Consider the following 14982-nt stretch of genomic DNA (forward strand, 5'->3'; position numbering starts at 1 on the left):
AAGCCAATGAACACATAAAGAATTATAAAATCTGTTGTATCAAACAGACTTTGAACAACAACAAAAAAAATCATGTATCAAAATCTTTAACCAGAAATTCTCTGTTTGCAACAATCAGGGAAAGACCAATATAAAGGTCATCATTCAATGGTGGAGTGATGCATTTATATTGTTGAATACAAGCACAGACTGAGCCTCTAACATTATGATTATTTTCTGGACCTGATGATTATTTTCTGGATACTATGAACTGATGGTTTTGTTTTTTTTTAAAGTAAAGAAATAACATCACTACCTGGGGAAGTATCACAGAACTATCTCTAACATGTGTTGTGCTGTGCTTGGTCACTTAGTTGTGTCCTACTCTTTGAGACCCCATGGGCTGTAGCCCACCAGGCTCCTCCGTCAATAGAATTCTCCAGGCAAGAATACAGGAGTGGATAGCCATGCCTTCCTCCAAGGGATCCTCCTCACCTAGGGATTGAATCTGTGCCTACTACACCTCCTGCACTTCAGGTGGATTCTTTACCACTGAGCCACCAAGGAAGTCCAACTCTAAGTAAGGTTGACTAATCATTGTGCCCAATTTTAACTATAATTAGATGCATGCCATCAGTAAACTTCCTCATAATACTTAAATTATATGATTTAATTCATTTCATACTATTTTATTAAATCATTTTATTTTGAGTAAAGTTGCCAGATTCAGAAAAAAATAAAATGCAGAATGGATGCTTAAATCAGTATAAATATGTCCCAAATATTTCAAGAAACTGCAATATTATCATATTTGGGATATAATTAGACTTTAACAATTTATTGTTCATATGAAATTCAAATTTAACTGACCATCCTGTATTTTATCTGGCAACTTAAGAGTTATCAAAATCTGGGCATCCATGTATTTTTCAGTCACACTAAGCAGAATAATTCTCAATCCACTGACAGAAACACGTGTCAAAATACTGGTAAGGATAATTTGGGACATTTGAGACAAGTATCTGTGGTTTCTTCAAAAACTTCAATCATTTTAAAACCCTAGACAGTTTGTTTTCTCTAATTTGTTTTTCTATATCAGGATAAAATAAAAGACACTAGTTTGATTTTGAGTATATATATATATTTTAAACTGGTAATTTATTTCCATGTTTTTCTTATAAGATGGCTTTAAGATATTTCTAACAGTTACTGAAACCAGTAACTCCTTGTTTTTAGATATAGCTACTGATTTGCTTATCTAGTTATCTATCACTTACAATACTCAAATTACTATAAACACTGATATAGGAAGAATTTATATATATATATATACATATATATATATATATATGTATTTTTTTCCCTCTAAGGAAGACCACAATTCAGAGTTAACTAATGCCATTCCTCTTTACCCACCGTTAGCAGAATCACAAGGCAGCTGGCAGCTATGGAAATACAATTCTTCTCAGTACAGGAATGAAAGCTGACATTACCCATCATTTACACTAGGAGGCGTATTGTTCCTACAGATTTTTCTGCTACAGCACAGAACATACTATTTCAGTGACTCATATAAGCTCAAATGCAAAAGAATATTACTAACAACTTTTAAATATTTATAATAAATGAGTATTCAAAGCTAATTCTTTTTGGGATTAAAGTCACACTTGAAATTGATGAGATCTAAAACTTGCCAGCAGAGAAACCTTGTGTTCCTGCTGGTTTTACAGCCATCTTCGGACTACTTCAAGTAATATACATAAAATCATCTCATTGCAATCCTCTTAAAAATGAAACAGTAATAAAACAAAAGTACATTGTGAATAATTAATATTATAATAAATACTTTAAAGTCACAAAGTGAACATAATTTATTTAAAGTGAAATAATGAATATACTGGAGCATAAACATATACTTTATTGTATAAGTTTATCAGTCTTTAGCAAACAGTGATGTTTTGGAACTGCCCATCAAATATGATAAGTATGAAAAAAGCCACATGAAAGGAATTTAAGATATAAAGTATTCAGAATTTGAAGCACTTTTTTAGAATATTTATCTTCTAGGGTATAACAGTGATTTTGCATTTTAAAACTCAACATGGTAATTTTGAAAACTTAATTGACAACTTTTGCTAAATATTTAAGATACATGTTTTGATTTATCTACATATTAACATTTGCACTCTCTATTGCTAATAATAATAATAATAATACAATATTAAGGTGAAGGGTAAGGTGAAGTCGCTCAGTCGTCTCCGACTCTTTGCGACCCCGTGGACTGTAACCTACTAGGCTTCTCCGTCCATGGGATTCTCCAGGCAAGAATACTGGAGTGGATTGCCATTTCCTTCTCCAGGGGATCTTCCCGACCCAGGGATCGAAACCGGGTCTCCCGCATTGGAGGCAGATGCTTTAACCTCTGAGCCACCAGGGAAGCCGAAATACAATATTAAAGATACCTGTAAATCAAACCTGTATCATACTCCAACAGCCCTGTGGACCCAGGATCAATGAGTTAGATACTCTGAATCTACAGTCTGTGCTCTTAATAATTCCACATTGCCTCCCCAAAGAAGCCACCTTCTACATTGTCATTTTCCAATTTCCAACTCACAGTCATTCTCCCAGTTCCTAAAAAAACGTCGTATGCCTTGCAAATGTTTATTTATTTGTTTTTTTAAGAATTGTTTCCTGGGACTTCCTTGGTTGTCTAGTGGTTAGGGGTCCACCTGCTGGTTCAGGGGACATGGGTTCGAGCCCTGGTCCTGGAAGACCCCATGTGCCATGTGGAAACTAAGCTCCTGCACTACAACTACTGAGGCCGACAAGTCTAAAACCCAAGCTCCACCAAAGAGAAGCCGCTACAGTAAGCCCCCACACCACAGCTAAGTAGTATCACCTGCTTGCCAAAACTAGAGAAAGTCCCTGTGCAGCAACAAAGACCCAGGGAAGCCAAAAATAAATTAAAAAACAGTTTCCTGAATTTTTATCTCATATTCTCTAATTTATTTGTGTAATTTTCTAATAAGTCTAGCAAACTAAAATCTTGGACTAACAAGTCTTTCTATTCTCTTATTGGCTATATTTAATTAGAACGTATCATATCCTGCCCATCATTCTAAATCTGGTCCCAACCTATAACTCAGTTTAGGCTCATTTCTTATCACAGACTGGAACAGTTGAATATCAACCATTTGTTGAGTATCTATGTTTCAAACACTATGCTAAGTGATAATTGATATCAAATAACTGTAGTTTTTATAACAATAATCTCAAAGACACTAATGACCCCATTTTGAAAGTTAGGAACCTGAGACCATGTTTTAGAGCTAAGCATAACTAGCTTGTGCTACAAAAATACTGAACTATTCACTGTCTCCCCAACTGCCCTTAACAATTCATAGCACCAAGAAACCTGCACTGCCCAGCGGGTGCTCACATACACACATACACAGGGGCACACACATATATTTTATTTACTCAATTTCTGTTCATCCAGTGTCACTTGTTTAAAGTATCACTTTGTAGAACTTTTTATTGATTTCTTTTTCAAGACATTGTATTCTAAACCCCACTTTAGGGACTTCTCTGGTGGTCCAGCAGTTAAGAGTCCACTTTTCATTTCAGGAGACACAGGTTCAATCCCTGGTAGGGGAACTAAGACTCCACATGCCTCGGGGCAACTAAGCCCATGAGTCACAACTAAGACCCAACACAGCCAAATAAATAAATAAATGCTTTTAAAAAAAATCTGTTTTACACTTATAATTGGCATTTCTTCTAGTTCACTAATGCTATTGGTATCCAGTATCTTCTTTCCTACAAAAATCAATATCTTTTTTTTTTATCTTCTTTTTGTGGTCTATGAAATGTTTATAGCCTGCCTCTGAGAGAAAATAAATTGCAAAACAATTTCAGGAACTTCACAAATTTGCAAAAAACTGCTCATGACCTCTCTGACCAAGGAACTTAGATTAGAACTTCTGTTCTCACAGTCTAGTATATCAATTTGTTTAAGTTTAGAAAAACTTGGTTGTAATGCCTTTCGCCAGAATCCAGTACCTGGCACATAGGAGCCTCTGCATGAGTGTCTACAGAACACATAAATGAATGAATCATGGAGAACCTGTGTGAACAAAGGATGCTCTTAATTTGTAAATTATAACAGAATTACTAAGTCTTATATAAATTGTGGCAGAAATACCCTAGAGTGACTGCTCAGGATCCCGACTCCTGGTGTTCATGACTATGTGTATACCCTTCCTAGAGTGTAAGCAGGACCTGAGACTTGCCTATGACCAATAGTATAAGGTAACAGTGATGGAATGCCACTCCCGTGAATATGTTAAGCTATATAAGAATGTGCGTTACTACAAACTCACTCTAGAGACTGTCTCTCTAATTGCCCTTGAAGAAGTAAGAATTCATGTTGAGAGGCATGTGTGGCTAACATTTGAGGGTTGCTACTAAAGCTGAGAGCAGTCACCAGCAGACAGCCAGCAAGATTCTGGGGTTCTCAGTCCTAAACCTGCAAAGAAATAAATTCTGCTAACAATTTGAAAAGGCTTCCCAGGTGGCTCAGGGGCAAAGAATCCACCTGCTAATGCAGGACATGTGGGTTTGATACCTGGGTTGAGAAGACCCCTTGGAATAGGAAATAGCAGCCCACTCAAGTATTCTTGCCAGAGAAATCCTATGGAAAGAGGAAACTGGCAGGCTATAGTCCATTGAATAGCAAAAAGAGCTGGAGAGGACTTAGCAACTAACCAACAAAAACAACCAGCTGAAAAATCTAGGAAGTAAATTCTTCTACAGTTTTGCCTGCAGATGAGAGTATAACCTGATTGACACATTGATTACAGGCATTTGAGATCCTGAGCAGAGGACTCATCCAACTCATGTTCAGGCTCCTAACTTAAAGAAATTGTGAAATTATCAATGTGTATTGTTTTAAGGCACAAAGTTGGAGGCAATTAGCAATAGAATATATATGGTATATATATATACACACACAAGAGATGCGTGGAGGTTTATTTGTTTTGTAATCTAGATGGTTTAATCTAGAAAATGTTCTGACCTGTCAGATTTTAAGGGGAAAGTAGTGACAAATAAATTTCTAAATTTTAAATTTAATAAAACTATAATGAAGCATAAATAAGCCTTTATAGCATAAAGGAAAAGTCAAATTTTGTTCTTTCGTTGCCTTTTTTCCTCTTAAAGTACAGTGTGATTGATTATCTTTTCTCTATACCATTTTCTGAGGAAATCTAGATTCATTAACTCAGGGACCAGTATTATTGGACCATCATGAATTGATTACAAAAATACCATAGGGAAGTGAACACAACAAGTGACAAAACAAAACCTCTGAATAATTTTCTTTGGATCAATAAAACTAGGTCAACCCAGTATATGTTTAAAAATAATAAATACAGTTCACAAACTTATTATTATAAAATACTATTCTCAGAATATCAAATTCATGTTTAATTCCCAAAGCATGTTATGGTTAATGATTTTTTTCTTGCCTATTAGGATTAGCACAATTTCTTAAGATTGAAATTTAATGGCATCATTATGTTTTTTCTGGACTTTTCTGGTTTTAAAATTTTATTAAACTTATTTTTTCCTCCCCAAAATGACGGCCTGTATCTCATGCCCAATCATTTTAAATTCTCGATTTTTCTTAGCATGTATCTCCCATAATTTTAAGAATGACAGGAAAAAAATATTTTTAATAATATTTTTACCTGATGAAGAATAGATAATCTAAGAATGAGTATCTCAGTTCTGCATTGCATGCTTTCCATGAAAATTACAAATAAAAATATAATTATGACTACATTATTAAACTTGTGGAATATATAGACCATTAAAAGGAAATCAATACTCCAAAGTAAAGACAACACACACAGTTAATATGATGTAGCACTTCCTAGTTTTTTCTGTTTATTTGTTTTATCTTGATAGAATACTTAATTTGTCTGACTATATTTTCATGTGTTTGTGAACAATTGATTATTTTTATATATTATAGTTCAGCCACTCAGTCGTGTCCGACTCTTTGCGACCCTGTGAATCGCAGCACGCCAGGCCTCCCTGTCCATCACCATCTCCTGGAGTTCACTCAGACTCATGTCCATCGAGTTAGTGATTCCATCCAGCCATCTCATCCTCTGTCGTCCCCTTCTCCTCCTGCCCCCATTCCCTGCCAGCATCAGAGTCTTTTCCAATGAGTCAACTCTTCGCATGAGGTGGCCAAAGTACTGGAGCTTCAGCTTCAGCATCATTCCTTCCAAAGAAATCCCAGAGCTGATCTCCTTTAGAATGGACTGGTTGAATCTCCTTGCAGTCCAAGGGACCCTCAAGAGTCTTCTCCAACACCACAGTTCAAAAGCATCAATTCTTCAGTGCTCAACTTTCTTCACAGTCCAACTCTCACATCCATACATGACCACTGAAAAAAACATAGCCTTGACTAGATGGACCTTTGTTGGCAAAGTAACGTCTCTGCTTTTGAATATGCTATCTAGGTTGGTCATAACTTTTCTTCCAAGGAGTAATCGTTTTTTAATTTCATGGCTACAGTCACCATCTGCAGTGATTTGGGAGCCCCCCAAAATAAAGTCTGACATTGTTTCCACTGTTTCCCCATCTATTTCCCATGAAATGATGGGACCAGATGCCATGATCTTCATTTTCTGAATGTTGAGCTTTAAGCCAAATTTTTCACTCTCCTCTTTTACTTTCATCAAGAGGCTTTTTAGTTCCTCTTTACTTTCTCCCATAAGGGGGGTGTCATCTGCATATCTGAGGTTATTGGTATTTCTCCCAGAAATCTTGATTCCAGCTTGTGCTTCTTCCAGCCCAGTGTTTCTCATGATGTACTCTGCATATAAGTTAAATAAGCAGGGTGACAATATACAGCCTTGGCATACTCCTTTCCCTATTTGGAACCAGTCTGTTGTTCCATGTCCAATTCTAATTGTTGCTTCCTGACCTGTATACAAATTTCTCAAGAGGCAGGTCAGGTGGTCTGGTATTCCCATCTCTTTTAGAATTTTCCACTGTTTATTGTGATCCACACAGTCAAAGGCTCTGGCATAGTCAATAAAGCAGAAATAGATGTTTTTCTGGAACTCTCTTGCTTTTTCGATGCTGTCTTATTTATTATATGTCAGGAACTATTATGCAAGGAGAATAGGAAGGTGAGCAAAAAGTCTTTAATGATTAATGGGAAAAACAGTTGCTAATAACTAATCACACAGATTCCTTTAAGGAAAAGGTTTAAGGACAATGATAAAGAAAAACTGTTTCAATGAAAAGAGCACTAAGTAACAGTCTGAACATATGAGTTCTAGTCTTGACTCACAAGCTATGCAACTTAAGCCAATCACTTCCCTTTTTATTCCTCTGTATAGAATAATTTATACTGTATGATCTGTTGGGTCCTATTAAGATTTAAATTTTCATTAGCAATGCCAAATAATCCTTGATACAGTAGTTCTTTCACAAGTTGTACATCTTAGAATTCATATTATTCAATTTCTCAAACATCTTAAAAAATGAAATTCATGCCCCCAAATTTAAAACTCAATGTCAGTAATGACTATATTCTTTTACACCCTGTCTTAACATGTGCATATTGCAGGTGATTTCTCTGAATAATGAAAGCATAACCTGTGAAGTCAGGTAAACTTGCAAAGTTTGTTGTTGTTCAGTCACTCAGTAATGTCTGACTCTTTGCCACCCCATGGACTGCAGTATGCCAGACTTCCCTGTTCTTCACCACCTCCTGGAGCTTGCTCAAACTCATGTTCATTGAGTTGGTGATGCCATCAAACCATCTTGTCCTTGTCCTCTGTCATCCCCTTCTCCTCCTGCTTTCTGTCTTTCCCAGCATCAGAGTCTTTTACAGTGAGTTAGCTCTTCACATCAGGTGGCCAAAGTATTGGAGCTTCAGCTTCAGCATCAGTCCTTTCAATGAATATTCAGGATTGATCTCTTTTAGGATTGACTGGTTGATCTACTTGCTGTCCAAAGGACTCTCAAGAGTCTTCTCCAACACGACAGTTCAAAGCATCAATTCTTCAGCACTCAGCCTTCTTTTTGGTCCAACTCTCACACCCATATATGACTACTGGAAAAACCATAGCTTTGACTATATGAACCTTTGTCGGCAAAACAATGTCTCCACTATTTTTTTTTTAGTAAAATCTTTTTCTCTTTATTTTTTTAATTTGTATTTTTATTTTATTTTGCTTTACAATACCGTATTGGTTTTGCCATACATTGACATGAATCATTAATATGTTGTGTATGTTTGTCATAGCTTTTCTTGTAAGGAGCAATTGTCTTTTAATTTCATGGCTGCAGTCACCATCTGCAGTGATTTTTGAGTCCAAGAAAATAAAGTTTGTCACTGTTTCCATTGTTTCCCAATCTAATTGCAAAGTAGTTTTAGAAAATTTTTCTGAAATTCAGTTGTGGTTGAGATGGTAAAGAATCTGCCTGCAATGAAGGAGATCTGGTTTCCATCTCTGGGGTGGGATAATCCTCTGGATAAGGGAATGGCTACCCACTCTAGTATTATTGCCTGGGAAATTCATGGACAGAGGAACCTGGCATAAAGAGTCAAACATGGCTGAATGACTAACACTTTCATAATACTATCTAACTTGCAATATTGGTGTAGAATCATAAACAATATATTAAAACAATTCCTATCATTCCTGATTCATAGGTAGATCTCAATAAATATTACCCATAAATATCACCAACAATCAAAAATATTCTTAGTGAGAAATTCACCAATTTATTAATACACAATCCAGGTAGAAGTGGAAGCATATGACAGACAGGGCTTTAAAAACATAAACACAATTTGAAATTTTGTATGTGATTAAATAGAAGAAAATCCTTTAAATTAGCATTTAAAAGAAATACCAGATACAAAATATAACTCTATTCATGTTTCTCAATGGGATTTAATTCTGAATTAGTGATAATAAGATGCTTCGGATCTGATCACATAGTTGTTTTGGTTCTTTTTAACTTAGTGAAATCTTTTCATAACTCTAGTTATATGTTTTAAAATTAAAATCTTTGATTGAAAATCACCTTCTTATTTTCATAAATTAATGGTTTTATTGAATTTTACATGGAGTGCATGATCACATTAATAAGTTAACTTTTTAAGGAAATATGATTTATTCTGCTATTTGCAAGTAAGATGAATCTTTTTAAGCAGAAAAGCTGACAAAACTTAGTGCAAGAAATATTGCATGTGTGTGTGCCCTTTGTGGGCCAGTAGGCTAAGCATGCTCTAGGATTCAGAAGTGTCTAGAACATAAAGACATCATCTATTTGGTTGCCTAGAGGTTTATATAAAAGCCTAAATTTATACTAAATGGGCTTTCCAGGTGGCTCAGTGGTAAAGAATCTACCTTCTAAATAGGAGACAGGGGTTTGATCCCTGGGTTGGGAAGATCGCTTGGAGAAGGAAATGGCAACCCATTTTAGTATTCTTGCCTCGGAAATCCCATGGACAGAGGAGCATGGAGGGCTACAGTCCATGGGGTCACCAAGGAGTCAGACACGATAGCGAATAAAATACAACAAAGATATATTAAACCTTAAGTTTCCAAAAACTCCTCCACATGATACCATTTGTATTAATTTCTTTAAAAAAAGTATAATGATAAATTTACCATGAAATTGTACTAAATTTTAATTACTTTTATTGAGAATCACTATATTTGAAAAACTAGGAATCTATATCAATACAATACTCAATAACTATAGATAATACAAATTTATATGGATATTGAATGATCACTATAAAATTATTACTCTTTGAAAGTGAAAGTCAGTCAGTCATGTCTGACTCTGCAACCCCATTGACTAAGCAGTCCATGGAATTCTCCAGGCCAGAATACTGGAATGAGTAGCCTTTCCCTTCTCCAGGGGATCTTCCCAACCTAGGGATCAAACCGGGGTCTCCTTCATTGCAGGCAGATTCTTTACCAACTGAGTTTTGAGGGAAGCCCTTCTTGAAGAGAAAACTCTTCAAGAGGCAGATGTAAAATGCCACTGAAGAAAAAGGAAACAATTCATATCTACATAGCAAGATTAATACTGGTGAAGATTATTGCTTCAATTATCCTGTATCTCATGCCACAAAATTTTCAAAGTTAATTACAAAATCATGACTGCAGATTTTATACAATATATCATAATGCTATCTCAATACGAATCACTGTTTAGTTATGAATCTCTTAATGTTTCTAGGCTGGTCGAATGAATTCTTCTCCAGACATTTACATGAGATTAAAATTAAAGTCCCCCTAAGTGTCAAAGTGCTTCCCTGATAATTCAGCTAGTAAAGAATCCACCTGCAAGGCAGGAGATCCTGAAAGAACTGTTAGCCACCAGGGGCCCTCTGAGTGCCTCCTCTTTCCCTATCTGACACCTTCTTTCTCAGTGGCGAATATAGATGTGTTCTCCATCAAGGAATACTGGTCTGGTTTAACACATTTCACTAACCATGATTCTCCTGAGTGAAGTAACTGTGTTGAGTTGAATGTTGGAGTATGCAAGGGTGTGTATTCCCTACGGTCTTTTTTTTTTTCCCATGTGACCGGATTGGTTAAAAACTCTGAAGAATTCTTGAGCAAATTTGAAAGGATTTCCCCCTACCACCTCAAGCTTTATAATTTCTCATATCTTCTCCCATTTGGTAGCTCAGCCAGTGCTATTTTCCAGGTTTAAGAAAATAAATATATTGGATAAAGTCCTGGCCTAGGGCAGCTTAGTTTCACTATATTGCTGTATACATTTTTTAAAACTTTACTTCTGTAAAAATAACTGGTGAACTATCTAGATGAGTCCTATTTGTGCCAGTATGCTTAAAATGGATTTTTCCTGTCTCAGTCTTGGAAGAGGCCCAAAGACCAGAGGAGTCAACCACTGCCACATGCAGAAGAGGTGGTCAAGAACCAGTTTCAGGACCTTTGCCTTAATATCAATAAAAGATGCTTTAAAATTGGAGAAGAGGAAGTTGCAGGGTAGGAAATAATTTGAGAAAGAACTGTCCTACATACCCAACCTCTTTACACAAGTCCAGGAAAAGCTGAGTCAATGGAACCACTTAGGTTAATGGTCTTTAGACTAATCAGAACCAAGAGATCTGAGGAGACTATTTAATCAGGTCCCCCAAATGCTGTAAGAGGATTGGTTGCCCCTTTGAGTATCCCTGACCTTCTGGATATGTGAAGTCAAAAATGCACTTATATTTTCCTTATGAGACCAAGATACAGGGCATGAAAGACTGAGGACCAGAGCTGGTTTGGAATTTAGATTTTCCTAAAAGATTGGCTGAGAAAAACTTCAGCAGAAAGAAAATGCAATTGTAACTGCATATGCCAATGAGAAGAGAACTACCTATCAGAAATACCTGCAGATACTGGGGCACACTTTAGAAGGGGGCATATGTTCAAAAGATACCCATCACTTTCCTGGAATCAAAGAATCAGTTTAAATTTCTAGTAGGCAGAGAATACCAATGCTGAGTTAACATAATAGGATTAGTTAAGAAACCCCTTTAATGCTTTTTACCTCCTCTTGGTATTTCTACTTCAACCATAGAATTGCCAGAATCACTATAATATCTAAAGAAATCAGAAGAGTAGCTAGAACATTACAAGAAAGTTACCCTAATCCCATTTGCCCTATAGACAATTTAGAAACAGGTCAAGATGGATTTAGAAAAAACTTTCAATTCAAATCAAACAGAAATCATGGTTGTTACTTTGAGCTAGACATAACAATTATTAACAGGGACTTCTAATTTTTTCAATTAAAGTGAACTAGGTAGTGATTTTTTAAGAGAAACAAAAAACTAGCATGACCAAAAAAGGTATAGCATTTGCCCCCAGTGATTTTCAAAGGCTGAAGAAGTACCCTCACAGGGCTTACCTGGAATGAGCAATGATTTCTAACATGGGGTGTAAGTCTGTGCAGAATAAAAGATTTTTCCAATCCCATCCCACTCATTTCACTGTTTCAGTGTACTGACTAAAGAATCATACAAAATTAAATAGGTAAAAAAAGTAAAACCCTCACATCACTATCACTCCTCTTCATACTTGTTTCAATCACCATATAAAGTCCTTAATTGGAAAATAGAATTCCACAGGATACATTTTTCTTTTCCATCATTGACTATGTCCACTTAACTATGTTGTATCAATTCTAAACTCTAAAAAAGTCTTCCTATTTTAATATCTTTGACATGTAGATGTCATGCAAAAAAAATGGCTTCTTGCAATTGTATCTGTGGCATTTTTTTCTTTAATTTTTCATGGTTCATAAACTAAAGGTGTACTGTACCCATTTAACAGCCAATATGTCAAGCATGTTAGATCTATTTCAAAAAATATTAAAACAACAATAAAGGCAGCAAAAAACAACTGAATGTCCATTTACTTGTTCCCTGGGATTACTGTTAAAATTCAAGGGCACAACAGAAAACCAGAAAATCTCCAAGCAAAGTTTTTAAGGGGACTCACCAGAGTTGGGGTCAGAGTTGCCGTCTGCTTCGGTCCTCTTGTCCGGAGAGGCCTGGTCATAGAATTCGTCCTGTGGCTGAACCAGAGGAAGAGGGTGTGAGATCAGGGTTCCACTACCCACCGGCTCGTGGTCTCCTAGACCACTGTCACTGCAGCTTTCCTGGGAGCCGTCGGGGAGGTGAAAGGTAACCCGGCGCTGCGACTACAAAGAAGACCACAGGACACGCCATTAACATCCTTTCTGAAGCAACTTTAATACACAGTACAATGCCCAGGCAAAGTAAACAATACTTGGAACACATCTGGGAACAAACATTTATTATTTGTCATTTACTATGACATGTCCAACTTGCAAAATACAAGAAAGAATTTCAATTTTGTATAATTTAAGAGAAGAAAAAAAAAGCTAATGGTAAACCACTGAAATTTGTAGAAATACAAATATAATGCTAGTGGTCAAAGCTATACAAAAGTTAAAAAAGTAAAAATACACAAATGGTTGTTCCATAGATCTGAATAAGTACATAGATAATGCAATACAGCATTCTATTTCTTGTGGATAACCGAGTAGTGTGTTTAGTTGAGGGTTTTAAGGTAGCTTTTGCAATGATGTCATTATTGCCCACTGGCCCTGATTTTTTTTACCAGCCATTACTTATAGAATATCCCTATTGAAAGGTGTTTGTAATATTACTTTGGCATCTATTTGCACAATGTCACCATCAGAAGTGACCTAAAATATGTATATGTTACTTTGATAAATTTTATAAGATAAAATTGTGCCTTTTGGCACATATCATTGCTTAGTTCTCTTGGTATATGTTCTTCTAGGCGATGCAATGTATGAGATAGGAGAATATTTACAGCTGTGTGGGGTGGACTTTTATGCCTGACAGAATTATGTGAGAGTAGTAAACTTACGCTTTACCTCTGACTACACCTAATTTTCACTCTACTTTGATATCAAAAAAAAAACTTTCAATATCACATCACATATGACTAATGTTGCTCAGATTTAACACAATTATGAATATCTAAATAATATGGAGATATACTATATGGCATAATCATTTGGTCATACTCAAAATTTGTGCTTTTAATGGACAACCTATTGCATCCATTTCAAAGAAAATGAATGAATTTAGAGACAAAATATTATAGGTAGAAATACTGCTTCTCTATAAATGTAGTTTTTATAGACTGACAATAGAACATGGCTTATTTCCTGTGAGTCACTAGTTCAAATCATGCTGAGTCATAATTGAGAAGAGCTGATACCACTGTATTATTTTTCAATCACCTGTGTGAAAGGATTTAAGAGTTCAGTACATTTTTAATGAACTGATGTTAACATCACATAAACTATAATCCTAAACGGTCCTAACTGAGTCTATTGTAGCACACTTCAGCTTCAAGTACAACCATCTCCCTACCATTGTTCCTTCCTCAGTAGATTTTGAAATGTGCCTAGAGAGTAATTTGAATTTTAATATCTAATTAATATCTGAAATGCATTTCAACTTTTATAGGGAAGACCATGCTACTGATTTTATTTATTAGAGTGTTTATTCTCCCATGTGAACTTAACTCTTGAGGGAAAAGCAATAATGCCAATATCTTCCATTTCTGTTTCAATATTCACTTAATTCATTATGTGCTTGTGCATGTGCGCTCAGTCGTGTCCTACTCTTTGTGTTGTGATGGACTGTAGTCTCCCAGGCTCCTCTGTCCATGGGATTATCTAGGCAAGAATATTGGTGTGGGTTGCCATTTCCTTCTCCAGGAGCATATTAAGTGAATCCTTTTGTAATAAACACAGTACTAAGGACAGTGACCAGCTGCATACAATACATAATTGTCAAATATTGCTTTTAAAGTGACAGGTTGGTAAAATTTCCATAGTATGAGTAATCAAAGTATCTTTGGTGTACCTCTAGATGACTAGCTCTTAGTGATAGTTCAGACAAGTAAAAAGAAGTCAAAACACAAGAGAAAGACAATGGAAAAATTTGATTGATTCTGCAACCTTCATAAAGCATTTTGGGAAGACATGCATAAGCTATTATAAAACATTTGTTTCATAGGTGAAGGAAAAAGGAAAATTAATATCTGTGATATTCTTCTAAACATAATGTTGCTTTAATTACTATAGTTTTTTCATAGGAAATGTCCAAGTCCTCAACATCAGCTGTATCTAAATGCAGCAGTTCTCATAGTAAAGTCATTAGAGCTAGTATTTATTGAGCACCTACTCGTATAGAGACTGGTACTATAATTACACTGAGAATAAAAAGGAAAATATTTTTTAAACTATTTCAAATACAACATATTAAATTCCATCTGATACATACTATACTATAATATTTCTTTACCACTTTGTAAGTGAGAATAAGATATAAATCTAGTGTAATTTATTTGCACTAAGACCCTG

At 35.6% G+C, this 14982-nt stretch overlaps 1 protein-coding gene across 1 annotated transcript in view; it reads right to left on the bottom strand.

Annotated features, from left to right (window-relative positions):
* PCDH9 (protocadherin 9) overlaps positions 1–14982 on the bottom strand; it is a 1149603-nt gene that overhangs the window by 390776 nt on the left and 743845 nt on the right. Inside the window, exon 3 of the mRNA XM_040266853.1 lies at positions 12552–12753. Coding sequence (XP_040122787.1) covers positions 12552–12753 — 202 coding nt within the window. The remainder of the gene's footprint in view (positions 1–12551; positions 12754–14982) is intronic.

Source organism: Oryx dammah, unplaced genomic scaffold, assembly GCF_014754425.2.
Source record: "Oryx dammah isolate SB20612 unplaced genomic scaffold, SCBI_Odam_1.1 HiC_scaffold_24, whole genome shotgun sequence".
Taxonomy (NCBI): domain Eukaryota; kingdom Metazoa; phylum Chordata; class Mammalia; order Artiodactyla; family Bovidae; genus Oryx; species Oryx dammah.